The sequence below is a fragment of the Pleurodeles waltl genome, chromosome 3_1 (assembly GCF_031143425.1).
Source record: "Pleurodeles waltl isolate 20211129_DDA chromosome 3_1, aPleWal1.hap1.20221129, whole genome shotgun sequence".
Classification (NCBI taxonomy): domain Eukaryota; kingdom Metazoa; phylum Chordata; class Amphibia; order Caudata; family Salamandridae; genus Pleurodeles; species Pleurodeles waltl.
The window spans coordinates 799,200,345-799,228,069 of NC_090440.1; the positions used below are offsets into that span (position 1 = coordinate 799,200,345).

Consider the following 27,725-nt stretch of genomic DNA (forward strand, 5'->3'; position numbering starts at 1 on the left):
GGCAGGATGAAGCACACTGGGAACAAAGCCCCCTCCAGAACCAGTGGAGAACTGCATCCACTCACCCTACCCTTTGCAGGATGAAGCACACTGGGCACAAAGCTCCACTCCAGAACCAGTGGAGAACTGTATCCACTCACCCTATCCTTGGCAGGATGAAGCACACTGGGCACAAAGCCCTCTCCAGCACCAGTGGAAGAAGGCATCCACTAGAGAGACTGTGGCCTTGCACTCCCCAGGACCATGCAGTGGGCAAACCACCCACTTGAGAGACTGTGGCTTTACACTCCCCAGGACATCGCTGTGGACATGGAGCCCCCTCCAGGAGCAGTGGCATTGTCCCATCTTCCGGTTGAGGTGCACCCCCCTTCACCCTCCCCCTGAGGCGCCTGTGTATTTTCGACCTGATGCCCCTGCAGTGTTCTCTCCGTATTGAGGAAGGAGTCAAGTGTGGGCTTGGACTATGAGTTTTGGCCCAGTGGCCCACGGACATTTTGAGTGGACAATGTACTGCGTTATGTACATATTGTATATTTTTGTAAATACTGTTTTAGTAATTCTTACGTATATCTGACTATTTCTAATATATCACTATTTTGACTCTATTCCTTTTGTCCTTGCGTTCTTCCAGGGGTTACGGGGTGTAAATTTAATGTTGCTGCGTGTGTTTGTGTGTATGGTGTTGTGGGTGGGGGTGGGGGTGGGGGAGTGGCGTGTTGTGTGTGTCACTCTCTTTTTCTCCCCCCCCTGTCTGCTAGGTGCAGTACTCACTGTCGTCGTCGCCGCTGATGTTGGTGCTCCTGGTGGATGAGGAGGTAGACCAGCATGGGGAGGACCTGCTGCTCAGGCTCCATGGCGTCCTGGTTCTTCGTTGAGTGTCAAGAGGTGAGTGGTTTCCCTTCCACGTACTGTTTCCACCGTGCTTTTGATGGCGCTGGTACACCCCGGAAAATCTGGCGGATGGGCGGGTTGTGATGGGGTGGGCGGTACATTGTCTTCTGCTGGTGTTTCTTGCTACCGCCGTGGCGGTCCGTGTGTTAAATTGGCCGTATGTTTTGGCAGTTTCCGCCGTGGTCGTGATCCCATTTTCTTTTACCGCCGGCCTGTTGGCAGTATTATCGCCGCTTTAACACCGACCGCCAGGGTTGTAATGAGGGCCAAAGTGCCAACTTTACCAAAATTCTCAAAACTTCAGGAGGTGTTTCCTGAAGTCCTCCTTGCAGGGACAAAGGGTCCAAAACACAAGTCCAAGGGTCTGAAATCTCCTAGATGGTCCTTGAAAAGTTGGACCACAATTCCCACAATGCACCTGGCCAACTCCTTAAAAGTCCACTGGATGCACTGCAGGCTGGGGACTCTTGCTGGAAATGATGCAGGTGAAGCTCTGTTAGCCTGTAGCTGCAGAGAGTCCATTCCAGGGTGCTTCTTGAAGCAAGGCACTATGGGGGTCATTCTAAGTCTGGCGGGCGGCGGAGGCCGCCCGCCAGACTTCCCCCCTCCAAAATACCGCTCCGCGGTCGAAAGACCGCTGAGGGTATTTTGGCTTTTGACATGGGCTGGCGGGCGACCGCCAAAAGGCCGCCCGCCAGCCCAGTGCAAAAAACCCTTCCCACGAGGACGCCAGCTCAGAATTGAGCCGGCGGAGTGGGAAGGTGCGACGGGTGCAGTTGCACCCGTCGCGAATTTCAGTGTCTGCAAAGCAGACACTGAAATTCTTTTTGGGGCCCTCTTACGGGGGCCCCTGCAGTGCCCATGCCATTGGCATGGGCACTGCAGGGGCCCCCAGGGGCCCCGCGACATCCCATACTGCCATCCTGTTCCTGGCGGGAGAACCGCCAGGAACAGGATGGCGGTATGGGGTGTCAGAATCCCCATGGCGGCGAATAGGGCAGCGGAAAACCGGCGGGAGACCGCCGGTTTTCCCTTTCTGACCGCGGCCAAACCGCCGCGGTCAGAATGCCCTGCGGGGCACCGCCAGCCTGTTGGCGGTGCTCCCGCCGACCCTTGCCCCGGCGGTCCGTGACCGCCGGGGTCAGAATCACCCCCTATGTCCACGGCTGTAGTACCAGATTGTGCAGCAGGCGCAGTTCATTCAGAAGTTCAGGCCAAGGGTGCAGATCCAGATTCCAGGAGGGCAGTCCTTCTTCCTCTTGTAGTTTCAGGCACATATTTATTTCTCAGCTCCTGGGCATCAGGGAGGGGGGCACCCCGACCAACAGAATGCAGAGTGACCCAGATCCATGCCCACTTCCTCCAAAGTGTGGCATATTCCTGTCCAAGAAAACACCAGTCTTCCACAATCCATGGTGGCTGAAATTTCAGCAGAGCAGTAAGAGCTGAATAAACCAACCCCCATTGTGGCTCATTTCCATAGCGCTTCTTCTCCTAACATCTGTAAATTCCTTCTTTAAGCCTAGTATCTGGCTGAGGTGTCCAGAAGGGGTTAGGTGATTTGGCATTCTCTCCTGTCCTGCTTTCCTTTGAGGCTGTATGTTTCGTTACCTCTCCCCCTGCTCTGGCATTCCTGTGTAACCCCAGAGCTGCCCTTCACCAGACAGGCTCTCCTGCCACTTATCACTCTGCTAATCCTGTTAGCACTGACCAATCAGAGGGGACCTTCAGAAGGCTGGATTTTGGCTTGCAGAAAGAAAAGCCTTATAACTTATTTTCTGACAAGTTGTGATAAATTCACCAATGTCAAATTGCTGGATTTATAAAAACAAATCTTTTAAGTCCTTGAATGACTTTTGTAAGTTTTCTCTTACAATATTTATAATAAAATACACTATTGCAATAATAGCCTACGGAGCCAAGTATCTCCAATTGGGGGGGGGTAAGGGGGGGGGGACTGGGGGGAATAAATGATCCCTTTTTCCCTGACCAGGTTTTATAAAACATCTTTTATAAGGCTCCTGCTTATAGTTACATGACCCCTCGTCCCTGGTACACCTAGAAGAGACCCCCCTGTGGATGCCTAATATGTGAAAATAAGGTAGATTTTCACATTTAAAGTGCCCATAGCACCAAAGTCAAATTGGGACACCATTTCCATTTAAGTGCAGAGTCAGGATGCATTTAAAAATGACAGAAAACCTCCAGCAGTGCCCACTTGCAAAGGGCAGTAATTCTGCAGAGCCTCTACTTCCATGCCCTATTATGTACTAGGGTCTTATAGGTAGTTCACACCACCTTGCCATATTATTTACTAGGGACTTAAAGGGGCTGTCATGCAAAGGGTATGAATTTAACTTTTAAAGACAGACTGCAAGGCAGACCTGCATTTAAAAGGACAGAAAGCACACAGCAGTGCACACATGCAAGTGCAGAAATTCTGCTGGGCATCTAATCTCCATGCCCTAATATATAGTTGGGGCTTATAGGCAGATTGTACCTCCTTGCCCTACTATATACTAGGAACTGACAGGGTCTGTCAGGACAATTGGAAGGGTACCCTAATACCTAGTGTACTCTACTACATGTGTGTGTTTTAACAAAGCACTGGCCTGCATCTGGCTAACAGAGCCCAGGGTGCAGTCAAAGTCAGATACCATCAGCACCAGTCAGCAACAAGAAAATGGGGGTGAACAGGGCAAAAAGATGACTTTGCAACAATGGAGGCAAACAGTGAATTGGCTGGCTCTGAGACCAAAAATTAGTGAAGAATACAGAAATGCTACTCACCAATTGGCTACTAGTGAGGAAAAAAGTGAAGTTCAATGTGCTGACACATTGGAGAATTATAGGCAGAGGCCCTCCAAAGAGCCTGCAACTCATGCTCTGTATTGACTCCCCACAATCTAAGCACACTTGATTTGCTAAACGTTGTTCCCTGGGTGTCTTGGTGCTATGCTGTGGAGTACACTCCTATGTAAATGATGGGGGTGAGCAGGAATTTAATAGTGCTTGGATTTCTTTTAATACAGTTCTGCTGAATGAGCACTACATTTAATGGTTCTAGGCTTTGTTCAGAGTTGGTACCAACAGCTGTTTTTATTAGGCCAGCAGGGTTTTCCTTAGGGCTCACAGGTGGCTGCAGGTGTACGGTATCCAGTAATAAAGTTAATTCAACACTGGGATTGTGGATGGCTCTTTTCTGTACTTTTATTGTGGCATACAGCTGAGCCTGCATTGTCAACTCTGTGACGCCATAAATTTTACTAAGGCGCATCCCTGGTACCTATTGCTAGAAGGGCAACATTCAAGGCACTCTGCATTGTCCAAATAGCCTCCCAAGGAATTGGACACTACACCTACAAGTTAAATTCAAGCAACAGAAACCAAACAGCACACTGCGCTCCAGGCTTGCACCACTTATCATCATGCCCCCTTGCCATGAGAAATTTGTAGAAGGCACCATTTTCTCAGTACAAGCTGCCAAGCTCTGGAATTCACTACCAGACAACATTAGAGGCACATTCACTTACAAAGACAATCGAAAACATGGCTATTTCCTGGATAACAGCACTACCCACATCCTGGCAACAGAGACCAGAAAACACTTGTACTCTCAATGTAATCCTCAGCTTACAACCCACGAATTGCAAACAACTCAACCAGCAAACTGCTTTCGATATCCAGGTAAGCTAAGAAGGGCTGGTCTATTGTTTGCTGTGCCATTATATAGTTAAGTATTTTCATATATGATGATTATAGCCCATAATACTAAAACCTTAATACACAGTGGGCAGCAACAAATTATAATGTATACCTCTTAAATGCACATAAGAGATATCTGCTATGACAGTTGACTATCACCAGCACTGTACATCCAAAAGCTCAGCCATCGCCAAATGAACAGTCATTAAATAACTGAAGAAAGCTGTCACACAGTGCTGGACAATTTGGAGGACTTTAATATAGTCCACAACCACTACAGGTCCCAAATATCTATACAATCTGAACTCTTCTTTACATCTCACAAAGTGACTCAGATATGGGAAGGACAAAAAAAATGCCCATCAACAGGTCTCTCCACTTCTCCCTCCTTCCAACCATGCCAGCTCAGAATCAGAACTATAAACAACATCTCAAACTGGACAACCCAGTGCAGTAACCAGCTAGGCAGACTATATATTATGAAATACCCCAAAGCTACACTGAAAACCATAAATCTGTGTGTAGGTGTCTCACGCCACATCATCTTACACACTAAATCCCATAACATAACCACCACAATGTGGTGGCCATCACACATGACATAGAAAAAGGTCCCACATAAGTTCAAAACAAAGACAACTCTCTTCTAACCACACACTCTACAAGGTGTAGCTTGCTATTCATGTAGGCAAGCGGTTCAGCAGCACCCAAAGGTGTATCAAGCGCTAAAAATACTGTAAAACAATGGTTTACCTTAGTGTACTGTAGTAGCCACAGCCATATTGTTGCTCAATTCGAAAATCAATGCAACCATGTTGTGTGTGTCACTAAAGACTAATGCCTCACTTCTGTGTTTGTCCTCGAAGGAGAGAATTCTCAAGTAGCCTGCTCAGCTGTAAAAGTTTACATTTTTGTATCATTTTGAAAGTCAAATGCATATTATCCCACATTCAGTTTCAGCGTGGTGAAAGTCTCCCTTTGTTTCAGTTTTGAAACGTGACCCCCATCGAACTGCACACATGAAAATGTATACATTTATTCTGCATGCAAGTGTAATTTAGTGGGTATGCTCGGATCGATAGGATTTCCTCTTTTTGCCCTTTCTGTGATTCACAGATTATTTTTTTGTTAATAAACATTTTAAGACTGTGTATGAGCCGGTAAACAGTTTTCTTCGACAATTCTAAACCAATTGGAACACTCACACTGCAATCATCAAACTAGTTCTCTCTTATTACCCACAACTGCAGAGGCTGCACCTGAAGGGGACATAGAGGGCTGGTGCCATAACAGCCACCTTGGACCCGCAAGGACCAGTTTAACTGGTTGGTGGCAGGATGGCGGCAACATCAAAGGTAGCACCCCCCTCCTTGTGGCATTGGCCCAAAGGTGGGGAAACACTCCAGGTGAGGTGAGGCGCATAGGTCAGGGATCAAGGGGGGGTGGCGAAAAAATTGTAAACCCCCCCAATGAGGGGACGGGGGGCTCGCCGCAAGTGGGACAAAACATGGGGGTTATAAAGCGCTGTCTCGGTTCCTCGTACTGCCAGGTGGCGGGGACAACGCACATTTTTGCAGAAGGACAATGACTTACCGTGGTCCGGAGGACAGCTGCAGTTGCCAGCGATGTGGCTCTGAGCAGAAGAGGTCTGTGTTTCCTGCGAGGAGTACACGACGAACTGGCCTAGGGTGCCAGAGGACAGCTGCACCACGGCAGCGGTGCAACTCCATCCCCCAGGGCAAGAACCGGAGGCTCTATCTGGCAGAGAGCCAGCACCAGAAAGCAGGGGATCACTGGCCGTGCTAGCGACGCAACTTTACATGGGTGTACCAGAGCGGCAGAGGACAGCCTTACGGGGAGACGCAACTGGCCAGGAGCAGCCTGAGATAATTGATAGCAGCTTCAGACCGCTGCCCAGACCCTCATGCTGAGTCATCTGTTTCGGGGTTGCGCTCTGCGTCGATTGGAAAGCCAGCATTTGTTTAACTTGGGGTCGTAGACCCTCTTTATTTAAGGCTGGTGTTGCGGCGAGGGAAGCGCTCCTACTGAGAACAAGTGAGCACAGCAACGCGCCTCAGCTGATGGCTCAGTTGAAGACGATCCGCTCGCAAGGAGGCATGGTTGGCCGGTGACTGAGGGAGGAAGAGCCTCTCTTAAAGGGGAAAGCCATCACATATAAGCATCTTCCCGGCAAATATGGGGAAAAGAATTCACGCGTGGTATTCAAGGGGGTTACATATGTGCCCCTCCCCCACCTTTTCCTCGCCTTGCGGAACATTAACCTCACAGTGGCAAATTCTGGATGTTGCAACAGCCCAGTTTAAACCCTTGACAGCTATAAAATTGTCATATTGAACTTTGTTTTTGAATGCAGGGAAAATGAATTTGAGCATGGTGCTCGTGGCTTCCATGTGAAGCCCTTCCCCCCTCCTCCACCTTCCTCAAGACTAAAAGGCGATGATTTCTGACACTTTGCAGCAATACAGAAATAAATCTTTGCCAAGTGTAAAGCAATCCACTGAACCTTTTGTGTGGACGCACGCTCTTCATGAAAGAAGACTGCACGAAAGGGGCCGGTCTTTGATGTGTTTCAGCAACAGTTGTCAACAATAGGAAGAAATATGGACGACCAGGGGCGTAGCGAGCAACAGGATGAAGTGGAGGAGATGTTGGCAAAAATGAGAATGGAGGCAGCAAAGCAAGGAAAGGAATGGCTACACCAAAAGATAGCAGAAGAAATAGAAGAAGGACACAGCAAGCGTCAGACGGGAGAAGGCTCGAGCTAGTAGGAAGATGCCAGTTGTCTAGGCGCTGAACAGGATGTGATGCAGAGACCATGGAAGTAGCAGAGGGCCGGGAGCAAACACGCAAAGAAGGCTACAAGGAAAGGGTGAGGAGCGAACCCGCCTCCTGCAGCCATCACAGCAACGGCAGGAGCCAGCAGCAGTAACCTAGAGAAGTCATCGGAGGGTGAGCATATCAGCGCAATAGTTAAAGAATGTCTTAAGTCTTTTGCCCTATTGCTATTCAGTAGAAACAGTGCAGCGCAAAGTCAGGAGCACGAACGGGGGAGATTAGAGGATGCGAGTCCCATTTGTAGGAGAGGAACAGAACGGCAGAAAGACAGGAGTGAACAGGAGAGTGCTGGGTCACCCACTACTGCATGGAGTCAAGGGTTAGGGGATAAGGGGCCCCTTGGGAAAAACACTGCAGCAATAGGGTAGGCACCTGCAGCTTACACCAGACCCTCATTGGGACCCCCCACAATGACCACAAAAGCAGCAGGCTTGGCTAACCCTATCCCACTAGCTGTGAAGGACAGAATATGGAGGAAAGAGTTCCTATACATATTCACTCTCCTCGAAATAAAGCTGGAAGGGTTAGATCTCAACACATGAGATAAAAAGGAAGAGTATAGCTGGGAAAGGAAGAAAGCTAAGAAGGAAAGACATTTTAATAATTGTCTGGATGCATTTAGGATTGTGGCATGTGTCATATTAGAGAAAGTTCCCCGCTGCGCAGCAGCCTCTGGCTATATAAGATACATGAGACACACCAACAATTCCCAGGAGATGACTGGTTGGAATATGACAAAAGTTTCACATTAAAAATGCAAGCTCACCCGAGATGGAGTGGACTGAGGAACATGTGTCTAGTTACATACATAAGATGTTAGTAGCCAAAGAGATCAGATCGTGGGCTGGAAAGGATGAGCAGCCCTTTCAGAACGTATATTACAGTGGAAAGCAAGAGAAGTTTAAGACATCTCACAGGTTCAAAACGAGGCATAGCGGGAAAGGTGCTGGGTATAAGGGGCTACCAACAATATGCTGGAAGTACGACACGGATGAATGCACGTGGGGACTGGGATGTAAGTTTAGGCACATCTGTTCAACCTGTGGTGGAAAGCACCCAGCTTTAGGTTGCAAGCGGAGTAAGCACCGATCAGACAAAAAGGAGAGAAAGAAAAAACATTAGGAAGAGCAGTTCACAGCAGGGGGAGCCCAAGGATTGGGCAAGTTTTCAGCTATGCCAAATCCCCCATCAATATGCAAATGCTCAGGAGGCTAGCCAACAGTTTACTACAATAAGGAAGATGCAGAGTTCTGGTAAAAGGTTTTGAGGAAGGTTTAGTGGTACTATTTACAGGCCAAACATCAGGGTTGGAGACTGGAACCTAAATTCTGCAGAAGAACACCCAGGGGTGGTTCAGCAAAAAATAGAGAAAGAAAGAAAGAAACCTGGGATGCAAAGAGGGTCCTCCTCCGTTACCCCTCCCCTAAGGACTTAATCATTTCACCCCTAGGCGTGGTCCCTAAAAAAGAAGCAGGCCAATACATACTTATGCACCACCCATCATTTCCAGAAGGGGCGTCTGTTAATGATGGGATTCCTCCCGACTCATGTTCAGTGGGGTATGCCACAGTAGAGGATGCCATTGAAATGGTAAAGGCAGCAGGCAGGGGAGCACTGATGGAGAAGGCAGACACCGAGTCAGCTTTTTGCCTCTTACTGATACATCCAGGGAGCTTCCACTTGCTTGTTTGTCAAACAGGGGAGAAGTATATTTTGACAAGGACATGCCAATGGGCTGCTCCACATCTTGTGCTTATTTTGAATGGCTCAGTACATTCCTGGATTGAGCGCTGCACAGACAGCACCCTCACAGGGGGAGATGCACTACCTGGATGATTTCCTATTTGTAGGTAAAGCAGGGACATGGGAATGTGCAAGAACCTTGAGGGCTTTTCAAGATATAGCGAAGGAATTGGGGGTGCCTTTAGTGGAAGAAAAAACTGTAGGATCGCCCATGCCCCTAGTTATTCTTGGGCATTGAAATAGATTCAATGGCGGGGACATCCAGGTTACCGGAAGACAAGGTCTCAGTACTGAGTGAGGAAATCAGGACCTTATATAGCAGAGAAAAGGGAACCCTTAGAGAGCTGCAAAGAATGATTGGCCAACAGAACTTTGCAGCAAGGATCATACCAGATGGAAGGGTGTTCGCAAGGTGTTTGAGCAGATTGACAGCAGGCATATGTGAGAAACACCATCACGTCAGGCTAAGGGCTGGGGTCAAGAAGGACTTGGCCCTGTGGCATGCTTTTCTGGCACATTTCAATGGACTCCTTACCTGGAGAGAAGGATGGGTGACTGCCAAAGAGATAGCCCTATTCTCAGGAGCGACAGGCAGCTGGGGTTTTTCAGTGATACTGGGCAAGTAGTATCACTTGCGCAGGGAGATGGCCAGACAGGTGGCACGAGTTGGGGATTACAGGCAACATCACATTTCTTAAGCTGTTTCCCATAGTAGTTGCCCTGACAGTGTGGAATAACAAACTAGGTGACATGAAAATCATGTTGTGGTCTGACAATCAGGGGCTAGTTATGGCCATTAACAAAGGAACAGCAACGTGCCTGGACACATTGAGGCGCATTAGGCACTTGGTTAGCTTGCAGCATGAGTGAAACCTTGACGTTAGGGCAAGACGCATCCAAGGCATAAAGAACTTACCGGCAAATGCACTCTCTCGTTCCCAGATGGACAAGTTCAGGAGGCTAGCCCCGGAGGCCCAGCAGACAATGACACCCTTTCCAAAAAGAGTTTTGGGAACTGGCGGAGCGGACCTGTCATTACTAGTAGGTAAAGCACTCACGCTGGAGACCTACAGGTGCTACAGCAAATATGTCAAGTCATTGTTGCAAATAGGAGGGTTGAGGTCATTGGGGGATCCTGAGTCCACAGCTCAGGCAGTGGAACGCATCATCAAATGAGCTTACCAACAGAAAAAAACAAAGTCCTGGGCACAGGCCCACCTGGCAGCGGTGGCACATTTCTTGAAAACATAGACAGGCGAGGACCCCAGAGCCTCTCACTACATCAGAGCTGCCATGAAGGGTTGGAAGCGTCTCGAGAAGAGGAAACATGACCCAAGACGCCCTATAGACTTAGAAAAGCTGGCATTGCTAATTAATGCCCAAAGGCTGTAGCAGACAGCCCATATGAGTACTTGCTATTCAGGGCCACCTTTCTAATGGTATTTATTGGGGCCTTTCAAATAAGCGAACTGGTGACACCAGCAAAAAGAGAGGCAGGGACAGCTTGCTTACAAGCCAAATACATCTGTCTGGATGGTGCAGGGATTCGGCTACTTCTCAGGACATCTCAGACAGATCAGTGCTGCAAGGGCACATGGGTACAACTCAGTTGCATAGAGGACACAAGGTACTGCCCAGTATTCTGTTTGAAGGATTACATGGTAGTATGCCCCAATGGGCCGGGTCCTCTCTTCGTTCACAGTCATGGCAAATTGCTGAGCAAATACCAATTCTCTGTGGGCCTGCGCAAATCTTTGAGTCACGGGGGACTCACACCAGCAGCTTTTGAATCACATTCATTTTGGATAGAAACAGCCACAACAGCGTCAAAGCATGGGTTGCAGGAATACACCATCAAGACGTTAGGCAGGTGGCGCTCCAGCGCTTTCAAAAGTTATACACGGCCACATTTGCTACGAGCTGGACACGTCAGCCACTTTGTCATTTGACAGCAGTTTTTCTTTGTTGCTTTTGACAGGATCTCAACCCAGATCAGTATGGGTGGGTGGGCACTCGTTTATTCGTAGAATGTAATCATGGTGGAACCAGAATGACGGCAAACGAAGAGGAGGCCCGAAGACTACATGCATCAAATGGTGGGGTTACCTGGGCATGAGATGGGGGCAGCTTTCGACGACACTCTACAGTTTGCAAGCAACAGCCCGAAAACAACTGGAAATTCTGATCATACACCTGGGGGGGCAACGACTTGGCGCAGCTGGGGAGGAGGGAGCTCCTGAACGATATTCGGCGGGGTTAACAGAAACAGCAAGGGCATTCAGCAGCACCACCATCATCTGGTCAGAAATTATCCCCAGGGCTTACATGGCCGATGGTGCAGTAGATAATTCCAGGAGGAAGCTAAACATTGCAGTCAGCAAATACTGCAAAGCGAATGGGCTAGAAAGCATTTGCCATGGGCTAATCCACCTGAGATGTCCCGAGTTGTATGCGCTGGACAGGGTACACCTATCCACGAAAGGGATGGAGGTTCTCTGGGCAGCCATGGTCAAGGCAGGTTGTGCATGAGAAAGAACACTCAACATTAACGAATGGGGGAGCTGCCTGGAGACGTGAGCCTCACAGGCAGCGTGGCAGATAGAAAAGATGTGCTAAGGAAAGGCCACTCACCTGTGGATGCCTTACGGCAGGGCCAAAGGGGCCGTCAAAGGGGGGTAAGCGTACCACAGCACTCGCAGCCCAGACCCACCGGACGGATTGAGGGCACAAAAAAACACACAAGGTTGCGAGATGGGCCTAAACGAAAACAAGAGGCTACCCGCCTCAGAAACATGGTAAGCCAACAGTAGTTTGTGAACTCCTTCCAAAGCGGCATGTAGGATTGCCTAGCGAAGAAATTGCCAGAAAGCAAGACAAGCAGAGGCCAGGACTTGACTGGAAAGAAATGTAACAGCAGTGTATGATGGCTAAAGGCTGATCAATCACAATTGATTTATGACCAGGTGACATTGATTTATGATACCCATGATTGATTTATGACCATGTGACCTGTTTATGATGCCTCTGTGACATATGATGATCAAGATTTGAACTGGCAGTCTTGCATGTTTTTAAATAAATAGCTGAGGCCTTTTATATTCCACAAAATGATTCCAATACGTTTGATTATTTTCTGTATATTTGGCCAAGGGACAAATGTCAGGGGTGTATTGGAATGAGACTGAGTGATCCAGGTGCGGAGGTTATTGTATAACCGTTCATAGTTTATTTAGGTCTTGCATACAGTTTTTTTGTCAGTGACTTTGTATAAAGGGGGAACTAGTTGAATCAAGACAGTCGAAGTTGCCCAAATCATGCCATACTGTCTCCTTGTAAACAAACACGTGATACCATAGTGTCAAGGGCACTGCTTAAGCAGAAGATGTGCCAATAAGTAATGCCAGTAAGGTATTACAATAAATAAGGTATGCCAGGTAAGTAAGTGTCAATGGAGGAATAGCAACAATTGTGAGTTAACAGGTAAAATGCGAATAATTGACTTTCTATCTGGTTTTATGTCAGGAGTAAGGCTGATAATTTATGAATTACAGGGAAGATTGTTTTTGTTTATTAAGAGGCAGAAATCATAGTTTATATGACAGCGGCTTTGAAAGTGACTGGTTTTATGCCAAAGGATTAATTCTGGTACGTTGTTTAAAGAGTGGAAATGTCAATAAGTGGTTAAGTGACACCATAGGGAGACACGCACTGACTGCACGCCAGCCAGGGCAATGCCTTTAATTGATGATATGCCCGCAAGAGGAAAACCAATAATTGACTCAGCAGGAGTCGTGCTAACAATTTGTGCTGGAATGAGGAACGCTGAGGCTTATTTGGAAAAAGCGACGCCAACCACTGAATAGTTAGTTGCCAGGAAAGGGTGTCCCCTCAGCCCATTCGTGGCGCAGGGATCTCGGACTCAGTCACTTCTCAGTCTGCCGCTCCAGCTGAGGAGGTGCCAGCGTTGCCCCGGCAACCACCGACGTAGCCGGCAACGGGTGCCGCACTCCGCGTTCCCCAGCTGCCGCCGCGGCCCGGGTCTCAGTCCCGGCTGAGACAGGTACCGTACCCCTGGGACCACCTCCTATGAAGGTAAGCCGCCTCTTAAAGTCCGCAGACACTGTCGTATAGCCCCGCGACCCGCTATTCTATTGGTATCCCTCGCCACCGGTGTCTGGACCCGTACACGTAGGGACTGGGCGAAACAAGGACCAGAGTATAGAAAGTTAGCCCTCCAGGGCCTCGGTGGAGGCAGGGGGCTCAATGGGTAGGGTTCCGCCAACCCGTGAAAGAGGGGGGGTTCGCTCTCAGCAACAGGTGCGGGAGTTGTTTCAGGCAGCCTGTGATTGGCTGGTACTCACAACTAATGACAGTGCGAGGGAGCCAGCCAGTAACTCATTCAAATGCCGGAGCGCGAGCGACCTCCTGCGCTGCTCTCAGCCGGCCGGGACAAGAGTCACCGGACACGTCTGTCTGTCTGCCTGCGCGAGTCCCCGTCCCCGGGGCCGCTGACGCTACCGAGAGGGAAGTGCCGCTGTCACAACGCGCTCTTGCGTCGTTACTGGCGCTCTGTGTCATGGCACGTTCCTGGTTCGAAGTAACTTTTGCAATTATCGCAATCTGTCAGTCAAGAACAGATGTACATTGGTATTTCATTCGGGCAGGGACGCCAGCATTATCGTTCGTATTCTTGGCCGGTATGCTGTATTATAGTTTTCTCCCCGTTGCAAAATAAGTAAATAAATACAACTTCTGAAGCACACCAGCCTTTGACTGCTTTTAATTGGCAGACTAAACAATTGGTTATTCCCCAGCGAACGAGCACGCGTTGCTACTTTTAGTGCAGACTAGCACTGAATACACCCTTTGGCTGAAACATACATATTTTTATTTATTCTGGGACGGGTACAAGTAATAGCAATATTCCTCCTCATGATCGCACAATATCATTGAATGCCTCATCCCGTGGTGCGTTAAAAAGTATCCGCGTTTGTGTTCTGGCAAGAAACTGTTGTCGTCGTAAATTCGTGCAGCAAACCGACATTATTCCTCGTGCTGCACATAATCAGGGATTGATAAATATGATTTTTCTGTTTCTACTTTTTCACTCTTCAAGTTCTTAATAACGCGTGGGAGGATTGAGGCTGGCTAAGATATGTTTTCCGATGACTTTGAATGCACACCTTGATTTTAGGACACATTTTAAGTTGATTATTTTGAAGACATTTTGTGCTAATTATGTTGGAAAGATTTCAGCACGGTTTATCTTTTCGAGCACATTTTATTGCAGTTACATCGGCCTTGAGAGGTCTACATCAATTTGATGCCCAGAAACTGACCCTCTTATGCTATAATAAGTTTCACGAGATACTTTAGTAGCATTGCTTCGATACGTCCTCTAATTCAAATAAACAGTTTGTAATAAAACCGTTTTTACAAAATTCGAGTCTTGTTAGACTAGATAGGGTAGAATGAGCTAGGTTTGTATACGTACACAGCGGGCTGGTTACTGTTTTGGTGTGGATGACGGTCGCCTTCGGCCTTTGCCTTGTGTTATGGCTTTGTTTTTGGCAATTGTTCACATGTTGAAGAGTTGTCTCAAAAATGGCTGAAGATATTCCCCAACCTTTCATGACAGAAGTTAGGATTAAATATGGTGACTGTCCTTTCAGAAATGAAACACTGGAATGGTGTGGGTAGGTCTGGCATTTGATTCTAATAAAATTATATGTATAATATACTTAGCCAGCTCTCTGCATCCATTGGTAATTTGTTGTGCCAATCACATTTTTTTCTACCCACACCCCCAGCATAACTCATGGGGGAAACTGGTCTGCCCACTTCAGCCACTGGCTGGCTTCACCGTGAGTGATTACACTCTGCTCTTTCTCAAGAAGCCCTCTCACAAAGTACTTCCTTTTATTACCAGGTACTTAAATGGCAATGTGTGGTTTTGAACATAAAAACACTTTTACTTTTAGCCGCTATCTATATTTTTAAATGTTGGTGAATGTCTGACGGCTTGTTTAACAATAATGTTTTGCAGAAACTATGATAAAACAAAACCAGGATTGCAAAGTCAAAAGGCTGACAACTAGCACCATCCCTGTTGTCTTTCTCAGTGCTTGTTATTGCATGAAATAGTTTTTTTCAGACTCTCTCACCCCCACCCCCAACGTGACTGAAATTTTAGGTCCAACATTGTTGTCTCGTTACCTTCATGTAATGAATGTCACCTATAAAAATACATACAGAGATTGTTCCTCTTTATCCAATGGTATCTTCCGCTGCTGTTCTTATTTTGACACCCATCCCCCAGCTCCCTCCCCCCTGCATCTATTATGGTCCAATAAATGATCCACTTTAGACATTGCCTCGTTTGCACGGAGTGCCACCATGTTTCCCGATCACATGTTCACATCTGCCTAAAATTAAGGGGCATATTTACAAAGAATGACGCATCTTTGTGCTAAGGCAGCGATGCGTTAACCTGTCTTGCCGCATCAAAAGTAATTTTAAGACACCATGGATGCGTCATATGTACAATATGGTGCACCATGGCGTTAAGGTCCCAAGGCAGTGTCAGAAGTTGGGATGCATCAGTGGGAAGAATGCTGCATCGTACCAGGGCCAAAAGTGGCACTTTGCTGAAGTTGGGCTTACGACGAGCGCTGTTCAGCAATGCATCAAAAAACATAGGCGATGCATCAGTTCCGATTAATGAAAGTAGCCTAATGTGTGGGGACCAATGTAAAAGAGTGTAAAATGGTGGAAAAGTCACCTTGCACTCTATTACATTGGTCCTGGATGTAATGCAGACAAGTATGGCTATATGTCTTGTTACAATGGGCATAGTCTACTTATGTGTACGTGGAGACCTACATGTGTGTGACATATTGGGTGACAATTGAATGGTAGTGGATACCAGTATATGGTGCACTGTAAAGTTGCAGTTCACGGGTTACCTACCTTATGTGTGCACTTACCTGTTGTGCTTTAGAGTACGTTTGGCTGGACTTGGGGACCGCTTCCTCAATGAATATGTGACAATCCTGGCCTGTCCCTTACATGGAGTACACAGCGTGTTAATCCATTGCTACGGTGGATTTCAATATCTCAGGTGCCATGGTCCCAGGTTGATCAAGGGGTCGTACAACATGATTGTTACATGTTTAGGCCTACTACTATTTGAGGGGTTGTGTTTTTATATCTTATTACAGTGTGTTAAGTGACCTCAGCTTTTCAAATTCCTATTACACACCCACTACGTCATTTCCTATGCCTGGGTTACAGAGGCGTAGGACTTTTGACCCGTTACAGGCTGACAGCAACACATCGTAATGATCTGTTGCACATTGACAGACTCATAAATATCACTGCATCAGTTGTGAGTGAGAATTTACAAGGAAATGCATTCACTGTATACATTATAAACTGTGTGCAACAGCAGGTTCTATGCATGCATTTTTTAAACAGGCCTACAAAAACTGGCACATTGGGCCTAATGCGCTTCTTTGTAAATATGGAGCAAAGAATGGGCAGCCAGAGCGTTAAAAAGAAAAATGTATGTGCGGCGCAAGCTCCTTGTGAATATTCCCCTAAGTGTACTTCAGGTGTTGGTGTGACATTTAGTTTCTTTGGCTGTGTCTTTTTAAATTTTTTCTTCCATTCTTCCCCTTTGTTTTTTTTATTTTTTTTCGTTTTGTTTTTTGCATCCATCCTTGTGTGTTTAAACTCTGTTTTCACATTTTCTTTGCATCAGTAAGAATTTCATTTTCATGTGGTGTATATTTAAATGGTTTATCTAACTACACGGGCCTCGTAGGAAGCACCTGTACTGTTCTATTACAAAAATATGTGATGGTTTACTATTATTTATTTATTTTTTAATGTAAACACGTGGTGCTGCATGTATGTAGTGGCATATTTTATTTTGTTTCTTCTTTTGTGACTTATGTTGGTAAATATAAAAATATCCTTCACACCAGCTTGTTAAGGCCAGCCTTATTGACTTTGCCTATGTTTGTAACAAAATGTGACAGATAAATAATAATTATACGTTTGTTGGGGATTCGAGGAATTTGAAACATCAATAGGATCAGCCACAGGAGTGGAGCATTTTTATATATTTTTTTATTTTTTTTAGATTTGAACGAGCCAAAGAAAGGTGGACAATGTTTGAGTGTTCAGTTATACTGGCTCTTATTTTACAGGTAGATGAGGCACAAACTTAAACATGCAATTCTCAGATCATATTTATTTATTCATATTTATTAGTTTTGGTTTGTTTTCGAATTGTGTTTGCTCTAGATTCAAGATTTTTATTTCATGCTTTGGGACTCACAGGAGGTCCACATATAACAAGGCCATACAAAAGTAGAATACACACAAGGAAAGTCATAAAAGCAATTCGAGTTCTACCCTCCTTCCAAACAATCGAATCAGCAGATCAGAAGGCCACAAATTCATACTAAAATTTTGAATACAAATTGTGTTTGCTCTATTCTTTGTGATGTTAGGATGAAATTCAAACAAAGTACTTCAAGCTGCACATTTTCTCCTTAGCATTTTGGGGAAGATCCACAAGTATCCCTCAGCAATTAAAGGGCATTCTAATATTGCCATAGATGGCCAAGTGTAACATTTGTGCGCAGGATGTAAAGTATTTTTGTCAACGTACTTCCAGGTGCCATTTGTGATCCTAAGGTTTAGTTTTTTTTTAGCTATTAAGTAGATGGATTTTAAAGTGCAAATTTTCTTCTTGTGGTCCATCATTTCTTTTTGAAGGCTCCCAACGTACGCCCCACTAATTTTTATTAAAATGACCATTACATTTGTACAGACATATAGTTTTACTAATACAACTATACAGTGTGCATATGACAATGTGTGGAAATAGCATCCCTGAGTTTAATGGTTGATTTTGATCATTTTAAAGTATTTGTTTCCAACACGCTTCAGAAATATAAAGGAAGCACATTTGTTTTGTGTTCATAATTTTGATATATTCTGAAATACACAGTTCATTTAAATGTTGTTGTGTGCTAGAAAAAAACTCTTTCGTACCCCCACTATCCAGCAAGATTGCCACATAAATCCTTTCACTTTAAAGTCAGGAAAGAAAGTAAACAAGTGCCCTTTAAAGAAAGCAGCTGGCATTTGACCTAGGCCTTTGAATGCACACCAAATGTAACAAGATAAGAACACGATTTACAGTCCTGTTTACAGAAAGGGAGAATTCTGAAGGATTCTGTAAATAAGGTTTTGGCAAGGGAAGGACCAAACTCAAGAGGGCCAGCCTAAAGCAAAGCCAGCAAATGAAAAGCAAGAAAACATGAGTTACAAACCACAGAGCCATTGGCAAGCTATGGGCAGACTGCATTCCTAGTTCAACTTTCTGTATGTCCCCAGGATGTATTAAGCAAACCAGACAGCACTGCGGTTTGGCAGGCTGCGACCCAATATGGCCGAGCCGTACTTCAGAGTTGCTGTGGGGTTTAGTACAATAAGGCTATGACAGTTTGTATTGTTTCATGTTTTACTGTATGCTTTGAAGTTCTCTCTACAATGTTACATCCTCCTAAACAAAAAGTTTATTGCTTCCGTTATAAGATTACCAGAGAGCTCCATGTCACAAAAGACTCAATGGTCCACTACAATTTTGGTCTTCATGGGAATGAGGACTGAAAATTCCTCAATGTAGTATGTTGGGGGGGGGGGGGAAACCTAGGACTGAAACATTTCGTCCTTGGTGGTATTGAGTAATCTTGTCACCTTCACAATGAGGTGTGTGTCTGTGACGTCTGGTTAATTAAAAATCATTTACATGTTAGGCTAGTAAAAAGCGAACGTTTTGACTTGAGAAACCATGGTATTAAGCATGTGTGTTGTCTGATATACAAAATGATGTTGGTATTACACGTGTATGTTTATATAATGTGTATTTGTGCACATGCATGCCAGCTGGTCACAATTTCCTATTGCAGGTGGCCCCACCTTCTTTTAAATGGGGTTCATTGTATGAGCCTTAGAATCGCTCATGGACGTGCCATAATAGGAACGGTTTGGCTGGGGCCGTTTTTGATAGAATGGTGGGGGTGCTCTATTTTATTGGCATAACCCCTGAAAACCTAAAAACTGAAAGCCAAGATTGGGACTTTGTATACTTTATTAATAGTTCTTATGTGCCTCAGTTCTCGTAAGGAAAGATTTGATTTATTCCCAAAATAAGCTAAATGGCAAGCATAACACAGTTTAATTTAACTTGCATATTTAATTTAAACATGGTTTTAATTTTCTGCGTCATATTTACTGTTTGCTATTTACGTATGTAGGTGCTACAGTACTTTACTGATGCAATTATTGGTATCTTCATTTTTGTTTACATGCGTACGCTGGTGGAAGTCATGGCTGGTTTTCTTTGATTGCAACAAATGGGCTTAGAGGTGACAAGTTCACCTTTTTTTGTTTTTGCATAATATAGATTTCAGTCATCAGGTGTGGGGATGAGATGTGCAAGAACCTTTCATTTCTTCAGTGCTGAAGCAAACTATTTGACACAGGCCATTTGATCCTTACCCGTTATTGATCTATCTGTGAATCATAATACTTTTTGGGTACCAAGTTGCACTACCTCTGCCTTAGAACTAACCTCTGTCAGCCAGAGTCATGCATTTCGTCTGGCAGACTTATTGTTAGTAGCTTTGTGTCTCAGCTGTGCAAGTATTGGACACCCCGTGCTTTTGTTTGCTGCTGCTGGTTGAAGGCAGTGATGAGCTTATTTAAGCTCCCGTCTGAGCTGCAGTCCTGAAGGAAAGAGATATTCCCATTGAGCCATTGTCATTGGGTAGATGAAGTACTCACTCTACTGCGTAATGTAGGGAGACTGTGACCAAACCTGGACCATCTTTCTTGTTTTGCATCCCGCATCTTGAATTACAAGATGGTGGGGCACTCTGGGAGCATCTGAGTGGCCAGTGCCAGCAGATGACGTCAGAGCCCTCCCCTGATAGGTGCTTACCTGCGAAGCTAGCCAATCCCCCCTCCCCCCTTCAGGGCTACTTAGGGTCTGTCCTCTGGGTGTTTCTTCAGATTTGGATTGCAAGACCCCAGAAGGAATCCTCAGCATCCTTTGCTTCATCTTCTACTGATGGAACCGCAGTTGATCCCTCCAGGAACTCTACAAACTGCAACAAAGAGGCAAAGGCAACTTCTGCAACTTTGTATCTTCAGCTCCTGCAGCAACTGCAACTGTTTCCAGGTCGTGCATCTTCTGAGGACTGCCTGTCTTCAGCCTGCACCAGAAGAACCAAAGGAATCTCCCTTGGAGTGACAGTCACTTCCCTGCTTCAGCAGGCACCTCTCTGCAGGGATGACCGGTGGCATGGGTCCCCTCTCCGGACAACAAGCATGGATCCAGCAACACGGGTGGTGGAATAAAGTGACCCGACAGTCCCAAGGTCCAGTTTTCCAATTTTGGTGAAAGTAAAGGCTTGCCGCCCCACACAAGACAGTACCCCCATGCACCTCGTGACTTGCAGTTGCCAAGGCTTGTGTGCGCGACCTTCCAAGATGTTCTTCGAGCACAGCACAGCGTAGGCCCCCAGCACACTGTCCTGCGATGCACAGCTTCCTGAGTGGTCCTCTGGGGTGTGGGATCCCTTTGTGTTGTGTTGCGTGGGCCTCCATTTGCACCTTCTTTGACCCTACGCTGTGGGACTCCTGTGCGTGCTGCCTGGTCTTCTGAGGACTCTCGGAGTTGCTGAGAGCCCCCTCTGTGTTTACCCTCCTGGGTCGAGGCCACCAGGTCCCTACTGGTCTCGGGCAGCGCCATTTTCCGGTAACCGCAAGCTTTGCGTTTGCCAAGACTTGTTAGCGGAATCCAGCTACGCAAACCAGACTGCAATCATCGATCCAGGGTGGAATATCTTCTGCACCAACCAGGTACCCGGATTTGTCTTCTTGGGTGCATAACTGACTTTGTCTTCTCATAGGTGGTTCTTCTTTTGCACCTCCATCTGGGTTAGCTGGGGGTCCTGTTCTCCCTGGACTCTTTAGTGCTTCTTGGACTTGGCCCCCTTCTTCCGCAGTCTCTTCTGGTTTTTGCATAATCTTCTATCACAACTTCTTGTGTGTTCTAGGAAACTTACTGTGATTTTCTCCTGTTTTCCTGGGCTCTGGGGTAGGTTCTATTACTTACCTTTGGTGTTTTGTTACACTCCCAGCATCCCTCTACACACTACACTTGCCTAGGTGAGAAACCGTCTTTCGCATTCCACTATTTTAGTATGTGGTTTGTGTTTTCCCCTAGGCCCATTGCATCCTATTGTGATTGTCACTATTTGCACTGTTTTCTAAATGTTTTTACAGCTGTTTTTGCATTCTAGTGTATATACTGTGTATATTACTTGTCTCCTAAAAGAGTATAGTCTCTAGGGTATTTTTGGCATTGTCACTAAAAAATAAAGTAAAGTATTGTCTTTCATGTGTGTGAGTACTGTGCGACTACAGTGGTATTGCAAGAGCTTTGCATGTCTCCTAGATAAGCCTTGGCTGCTCAGCTACAGCTACCCCTAGACAGCCGGGCTTCTAGACTCTGACTATATTTCACCTTATATGGGATAACTGAATCTGCTATAAGGTGTAAGTACCTTTGGTACCCACTACAAACCAGGCCAGCCTCCTACACTCACAGTCTCCTGCAGATAATTCCCTCTCTGAACCACCTGCCATAGTATAGAACGACTGAACAATGCCATTGCCCTACAGCTAGACTTAAGAGACTTGGTAGACAGAGAAAAAGCCTTTGATTCCGTGGGATGGACATATTCACTCTCCTTCAACGCCTTTTGCACAAATTCTTTGCATTTGTCAAACTCCTTTACTCAGGCCGGCTGGTATATGTCATTGGGGGGGGTGGAGACACTCACAATGTTCTCCATAGAATGAGGGCTGCAACAGCGCTGTCCGCTATCCCCACTACTATTTTCCAGCACTATAGACCCAATAGCAGAATGGGTTAAAATTGGAGCACAGATAACAGGATTTGAATGGGGACTTTGGCTCTCAGACAGACTAGCCCTGTATGCTGATGATGCGATTATCTTCTTGACTCAACGCTTTGGGGAAACATCTAGCTTCTATTTCAGTCAGAAGAAATCATCCATCTTTCCAATAACCTCACACCCTCAAAGCTTCTGATGTGCTCAGACATACCAATATCTCCCCAAGGATTTAAATACCTGGGAGTCTACATGACTACAAATATTGTGTTGTATTGATTTGACACTCAAACTGGCCACAACAGAAGATCTACCCCCAGTATCACAGGTGGCGGTTCAAACATAGACAACCACTTTATGAGTGATAGTCTGGGATGACAAACTTATGACACAGGCACCATTTAAGCAGGCTCCATCTTACATTATGTGGCAAAACTAGTAGGCTTCCATAAACAGCACATAATAGGCATTTCTACGCTGAGGGACTTGATGGAGGGTACAACACTCAAAACGTATCAGATCCCATAGACTGAAATCAACTTGCACCACAGCCAATTATATCGCTACGTACAGTTATAGCATGCCCTGTTCTGCCAAATCACTGAGATGGAGGAGCTCCCAGAATACAACCCCTCAGAAGCGAAGTTCTGCTGGGTGAACTGGAGGACCACAAAATAACTTGGATCTGTTGCTCTCTAATACATCATATTTCTGACACCTTTGAGGGGCTGCGAGCCACCTGGGTCCTGTCGAAGATGGTGACTGGACAGAGGCTCGGGTGTACCCAAGACACTCAGTAATAGCTACATAGTTTCATATCATCCAACTAAAATACTTATGTAGAACATACCTCACAAGATATAGGCTCCGAAAGATGGACGGTCATCACCTCCCCCCTTCTCTCCCACTATAATACACAGGAGCGAGACTTCCTATACACCATATGGTGATGTATGAGAAAGCAGTCTTATTTGGACTCTCCTGCCTAAGCAGAGTGATAGGATACTTAATTCCTTATGACCTTATACTGGTTCTTATTCACATCACCACTGACGTTGATATGAATTGTTACAAGTCGACATTGTTTTGGCAAGGCCTCCCTGTGGCTAAACAGGATATTGCGAGTCAGTGGAGATTAGTGGATATCCCCTATGTAACAGAATGGAAGGGTGCTTGAGTAGGGAGCGACTAGAAGCTGCCCTCCAAGGTATGCTGAAAAGATGCTGAATTAAATAAACACAGGCAAACAGCAAATGGCATACTTTATACATGAGTTCATAGGGCCATGAGTTTACAAATGACATGTTCGATAAGCGAAACCTTCGTCAGAACCTTTATGCTTGAAAACCACAGTGGTGTGGAAGCAGTATCCAGTCATGGTAGAGAAAAAGGTGATTTCTTTATCACTAGGGCCAAATACATGGTGTGATGTTGATCAGAAGATGCATGGAGTTACACAACCATTAAGCATCTAACCAATCACGGTAAAGCAACATTTCATTATGGCAGCATGATACAAGATGACCACAAGCGTGACCTTCACATTACTCAAATGGATGGAAATTTCCAAGGCATTAACAAAACAATTTCTTCACAACCCCTGCCCAGACCTATGTGGCCAGCCGTAGGTCTCTGTGATGCTGGGCAAATTAAGCAATGCATGTCACTTGAGATATCTCTTTTAAGCAAGCATTGCGTTACAAGTTATTCTTCTGGGTACATGTCTAAAAAAAAAAAAAAAAATGACAATCCATAGATTTTGTAAAGGTGGAACCTAATGGCTTTTCCAATGCTTGTTCAATATGAAGGTGGTTTACAATACTCCTGCAAATAAAAAAAAAAAAAAAAAAGCTTCTGTTAAGTCTGGTGCACTCGCACTTAGTCTCAGGGAGTGGTTAACTGGATCAGAGCCACATGGTTTAGTCTTTTACTTGGAAGCTTGATAAAGGGTGCAGAAGGTGCATATCACAGCTGTTCCTGGATGGCAAGTATATCATCCACTGTGTCCATGTCTCTCTATTGCAAGGCTTGCAGTGCTCTGTTTCATGGGTGATAAGGGAAGTTCACAAAGAGCGTAAATTCTTGCACCCTTGATCACTGCCTCCAGCTACCCAATAGTGCCTGAATGCTACTGCTTGCTCACTCACCAGAAGCCTGCAGACTATACTGGGCTTGCCTGGAAACTACTGCTGGCTGAATACCACTGCTTTGCTCTCCAATGGGTGACTGCACTGTGCACCACTGGCTTGACAGTTTTAGCACATGGATCTCCACAGTCACATACACTTGCTAACTTGTAGCCCAATGTCACGCACAACTGAATAATACTCTAGCCACGTAGTCCTTGATTTAATTACCAGTTTACTCTGCGCTGAGGATGGCGAGGAACAGCCACAGTTCTGCATCTGCACAATGGGATTTTAAAACAGCTTATTTTGGGCTGTTTATCGGCCCAGGTAGTGCAATACAGTGTGCACTGTGGCAGTTGTGAAATTGAGAACAATAAGCTGGTGTTCTTGTATTCAGTCAACAGCGTCCTTAGTCCCTTAGGGCTACATGTACGAAGCTGAAGAATTGCGAGTCGGAAATAGCGACTCAATACGAATAGCTATTTCTGACTCGCAAAACGTGATGTAAGTAGAAATTACAATTCCATTTTGCGATTTGGTGTGGACTCGCATTGCAATTTGCGAAATCACAAGTTGCGATCTCTTAAATTGCACATGGGTGTGGCCTGGAGTCGCAAATTGCAACTGTGTCGCAATTTGCGTGCGGGTGTCCAAAAAAAAAAAAGAAGAATACACACTTCCTGGTTCTGAGTGATGACATCAGAACCAGAAAGTGTCCCCCATGGAACTGGGAGAAGTCTACCCAGCACAGAGAGCAGAGGCACACCTAGCTGAGAGGGGCAACTGCAGCCATGTCAACTCAGACCAAGGAGACACCGACTGCAGGGTGGAAGAGAAAACTGAAATTCTCTGATAAGGAGCTGGAGCTCCAGACTGAGGAAAGCTGCCTGCACCATGAGGCCCTGTTTGGCAAGGCAGCAATGAGTGTCCCTGACACACAGAAGAAGATGATCTGGCTGAACATTAAGAGTAAAATCAATGCGATAGGAGTCAGCCATCGCACCATTGATGAGGTCTGCAAAAGGTGGTATGACCTCCGGTCCTGGACCAAAGAAAGGGTGGCAGAGCGGATGAGGGAGGCGCACGGAACTGGTGGAGGACCATCCACAGTGCCACCTCCTATAGCCATAGAGAGCATGGTAGAGACCACACTGGAGCCGGAGGCTATCGTAGGAATTGGGGACCTGGACAGTTCAGCACTGGGAACATCCAAAAGTAAGTAGCAAATCTTACTTATTTACACCATTCAATGCACCATGCACACAACCAAAGTACACAAAAACATCCATCATCCAAATTTGTTCCATGCCTATATTGCAACCTACAGAACAACGCATTATGGGCAATGTAGTACAGTAGTCCAACTTTTGAGGAATATTTTTTTTTAATACACCACATATTTGAGAGGCACTGACAGTGTATCCCCTGTGTCCCACAGGTCTCCCACAAGTACCCACTGATGACCCTAGTGTGCAGGGAGATGAATCTGCCACCTTCACAGCAGACGAGGCGACCAGTGTATCTGTAAGGGAGTGCATGACCACACCACTTGTCCACCATGCACCTGAGACCACTGAGGAGACAGATGTGGACACTGAGACAGGCAACCTGACACCGGGGCCACAGATGAGTGTGAGTCAGCCACATAGATCAGTTGGGTCTGGGCGGAGACGGCAACATCAAACCCAATCAGCAGGTGAGGAGGATGTCACAGGTGAACAATTCCTAGGACTGGAGGCATCCCTACTGAGCAGTCACCGCCTACAAAATAAACATATGCGGTTGATGAACAGGAACCTGCACGGACTGCAACAGACCCTCTCTCAGGGATTTTCCAATGTCGATACACAATTCACCACCATGAACAACAACATGGCAAACCTCACCACCGCCATCAATGACCTGTGCAGGGTAATGGTAGCGGATAGGGCCCATGCAAGACCCAGAGAGTGCAACACTGCTGCCCATTTGGACCGGCTTAGTCAGTTGATTGGCTGCCTCGCAGCCACAACTACCTGGCAGTCAAGGTTCACTGTTACACTACAGGTGGAACTTGGGCATTTTGCCGGAGATGTAGCAAAGGGACTAGGGCGCATCAGTCATGCAGTGGACATAATGCAGACCCACCTAGGCAGCAAGGGGCATTGGCGATACCCCTCAGGATAGTGAGGACATCTCCAGCGTGAGCAGCGTTTCTGCCTCAGATACACGCATCCTGCAGAGTAGCAGTGCCCATCAAACATCAGGGGACCAACCAGGATCGGGCCACAGTGGCCGTAGTCACAGGAGGGTGTGATTTTGCTTATCTGGGATTTGCCTGAGGCACATGATGTAAATGTGTCAGATGTTGTCTTTTATTGCTAGTTAAACGTCAACAGTTCATTATTACACTCCTGACATTAAAGCGATATTTTTTTTGCACAACCTGGCTATGTGTGTCTTACATTTGTGAGTGCTGTAATGGTTGCCAAGTACCTGCCAAAGTAGTGAGTTGCATTGTGGTCCCGTCTCCATCTGCCCTCCATTTCGATACTACCATCCCCAGGCTGTCGTTGTGGTGGCTCGGAATCTGTGTCATCTAGAGTGAGATGTAGTCCACGTCTGGTTGCTATGTTGTCTAGGATGGCACATGTTGCCACAATCTTGCATGCAGTCTCTGGGGCATACTAGTGTGCCACTCCACTTTTGTGCAGGCATCAAAAACGTGACTTCAACATGCCAAAGGTCCTTCCAATGACTGTTCTGGTTCGCCAATGTTTAATGTTGTAGCGCCTCTTATTCTGATTGGCAGGTGTTAGGTATGGTGTGAGTATCCATGGCCTCAGAGCATATGCACTGTCCCTGTGGAACAAACCAGCAGATATGAGCATGGCTTCACATGGTTATGCAGTGACATGTATTTATGACATCAGTGTGTACTACACAGTACCTAATAAATATCCTTCACCAAACTCCCCACATTCTAGGTGTTGGTGTATCCTGCTGTGCCTGAATATGTATGCATCATGTGTGCTCCCTGGAAATTTTGCCACTATATCAGTTATTACATTATGGGCATCACATACCACCTGGATGTTGAGTGAGTGAGTTAGTACATTTCCTATTGCGGAACACATATTCCAGATTTGCAGGTGGGCAAATGGGTATATGTGTCCCGTCCACACACCCTATTACATGGGAAAAGTTTGCAATTCTGTAGAAGTCCAGTTTGGTGTTGTGTATTTCCTCCTCATTCTTGGGAAGGTATATGTATCTGGACATGTGTGCGAGTATGGCATCTAAGAACCATCTAAAGAATCGTGACCGGGCACTTTGGGACACCCCACCAGCAACAGCAATCACCCCCTGGTAGCTATCCGAGGCCAAGAGGTGCAGTGAGCAGAGCACTTGCACATGTGTG

The 27,725-nt window shown here is 46.1% G+C and overlaps 1 protein-coding gene across 3 annotated transcripts in view; it reads left to right on the forward strand.

The window, feature by feature from the left end:
* Positions 1 to 7,461: 7,461 nt before the first annotated feature.
* The window catches only part of STK33 (serine/threonine kinase 33), a 788,409-nt gene continuing 768,145 nt past the window's right edge, over positions 7,462 to 27,725 (forward strand). The window contains exon 1 of one of the 3 annotated variants that reach the window (XM_069223669.1): positions 7,462 to 7,566. Coding sequence is in view for 1 of the 3 variants with exons in the window: in XM_069223670.1 (XP_069079771.1) it covers positions 13,282 to 13,287 (6 nt within the window). In the remaining 2 variants the exon portion in view is untranslated. Of the gene's footprint in view, positions 7,567 to 13,158; positions 13,288 to 27,725 lie in introns of those variants that run through there. The other 2 variants (XM_069223668.1, XM_069223670.1) reach the window with 2 other exon arrangements.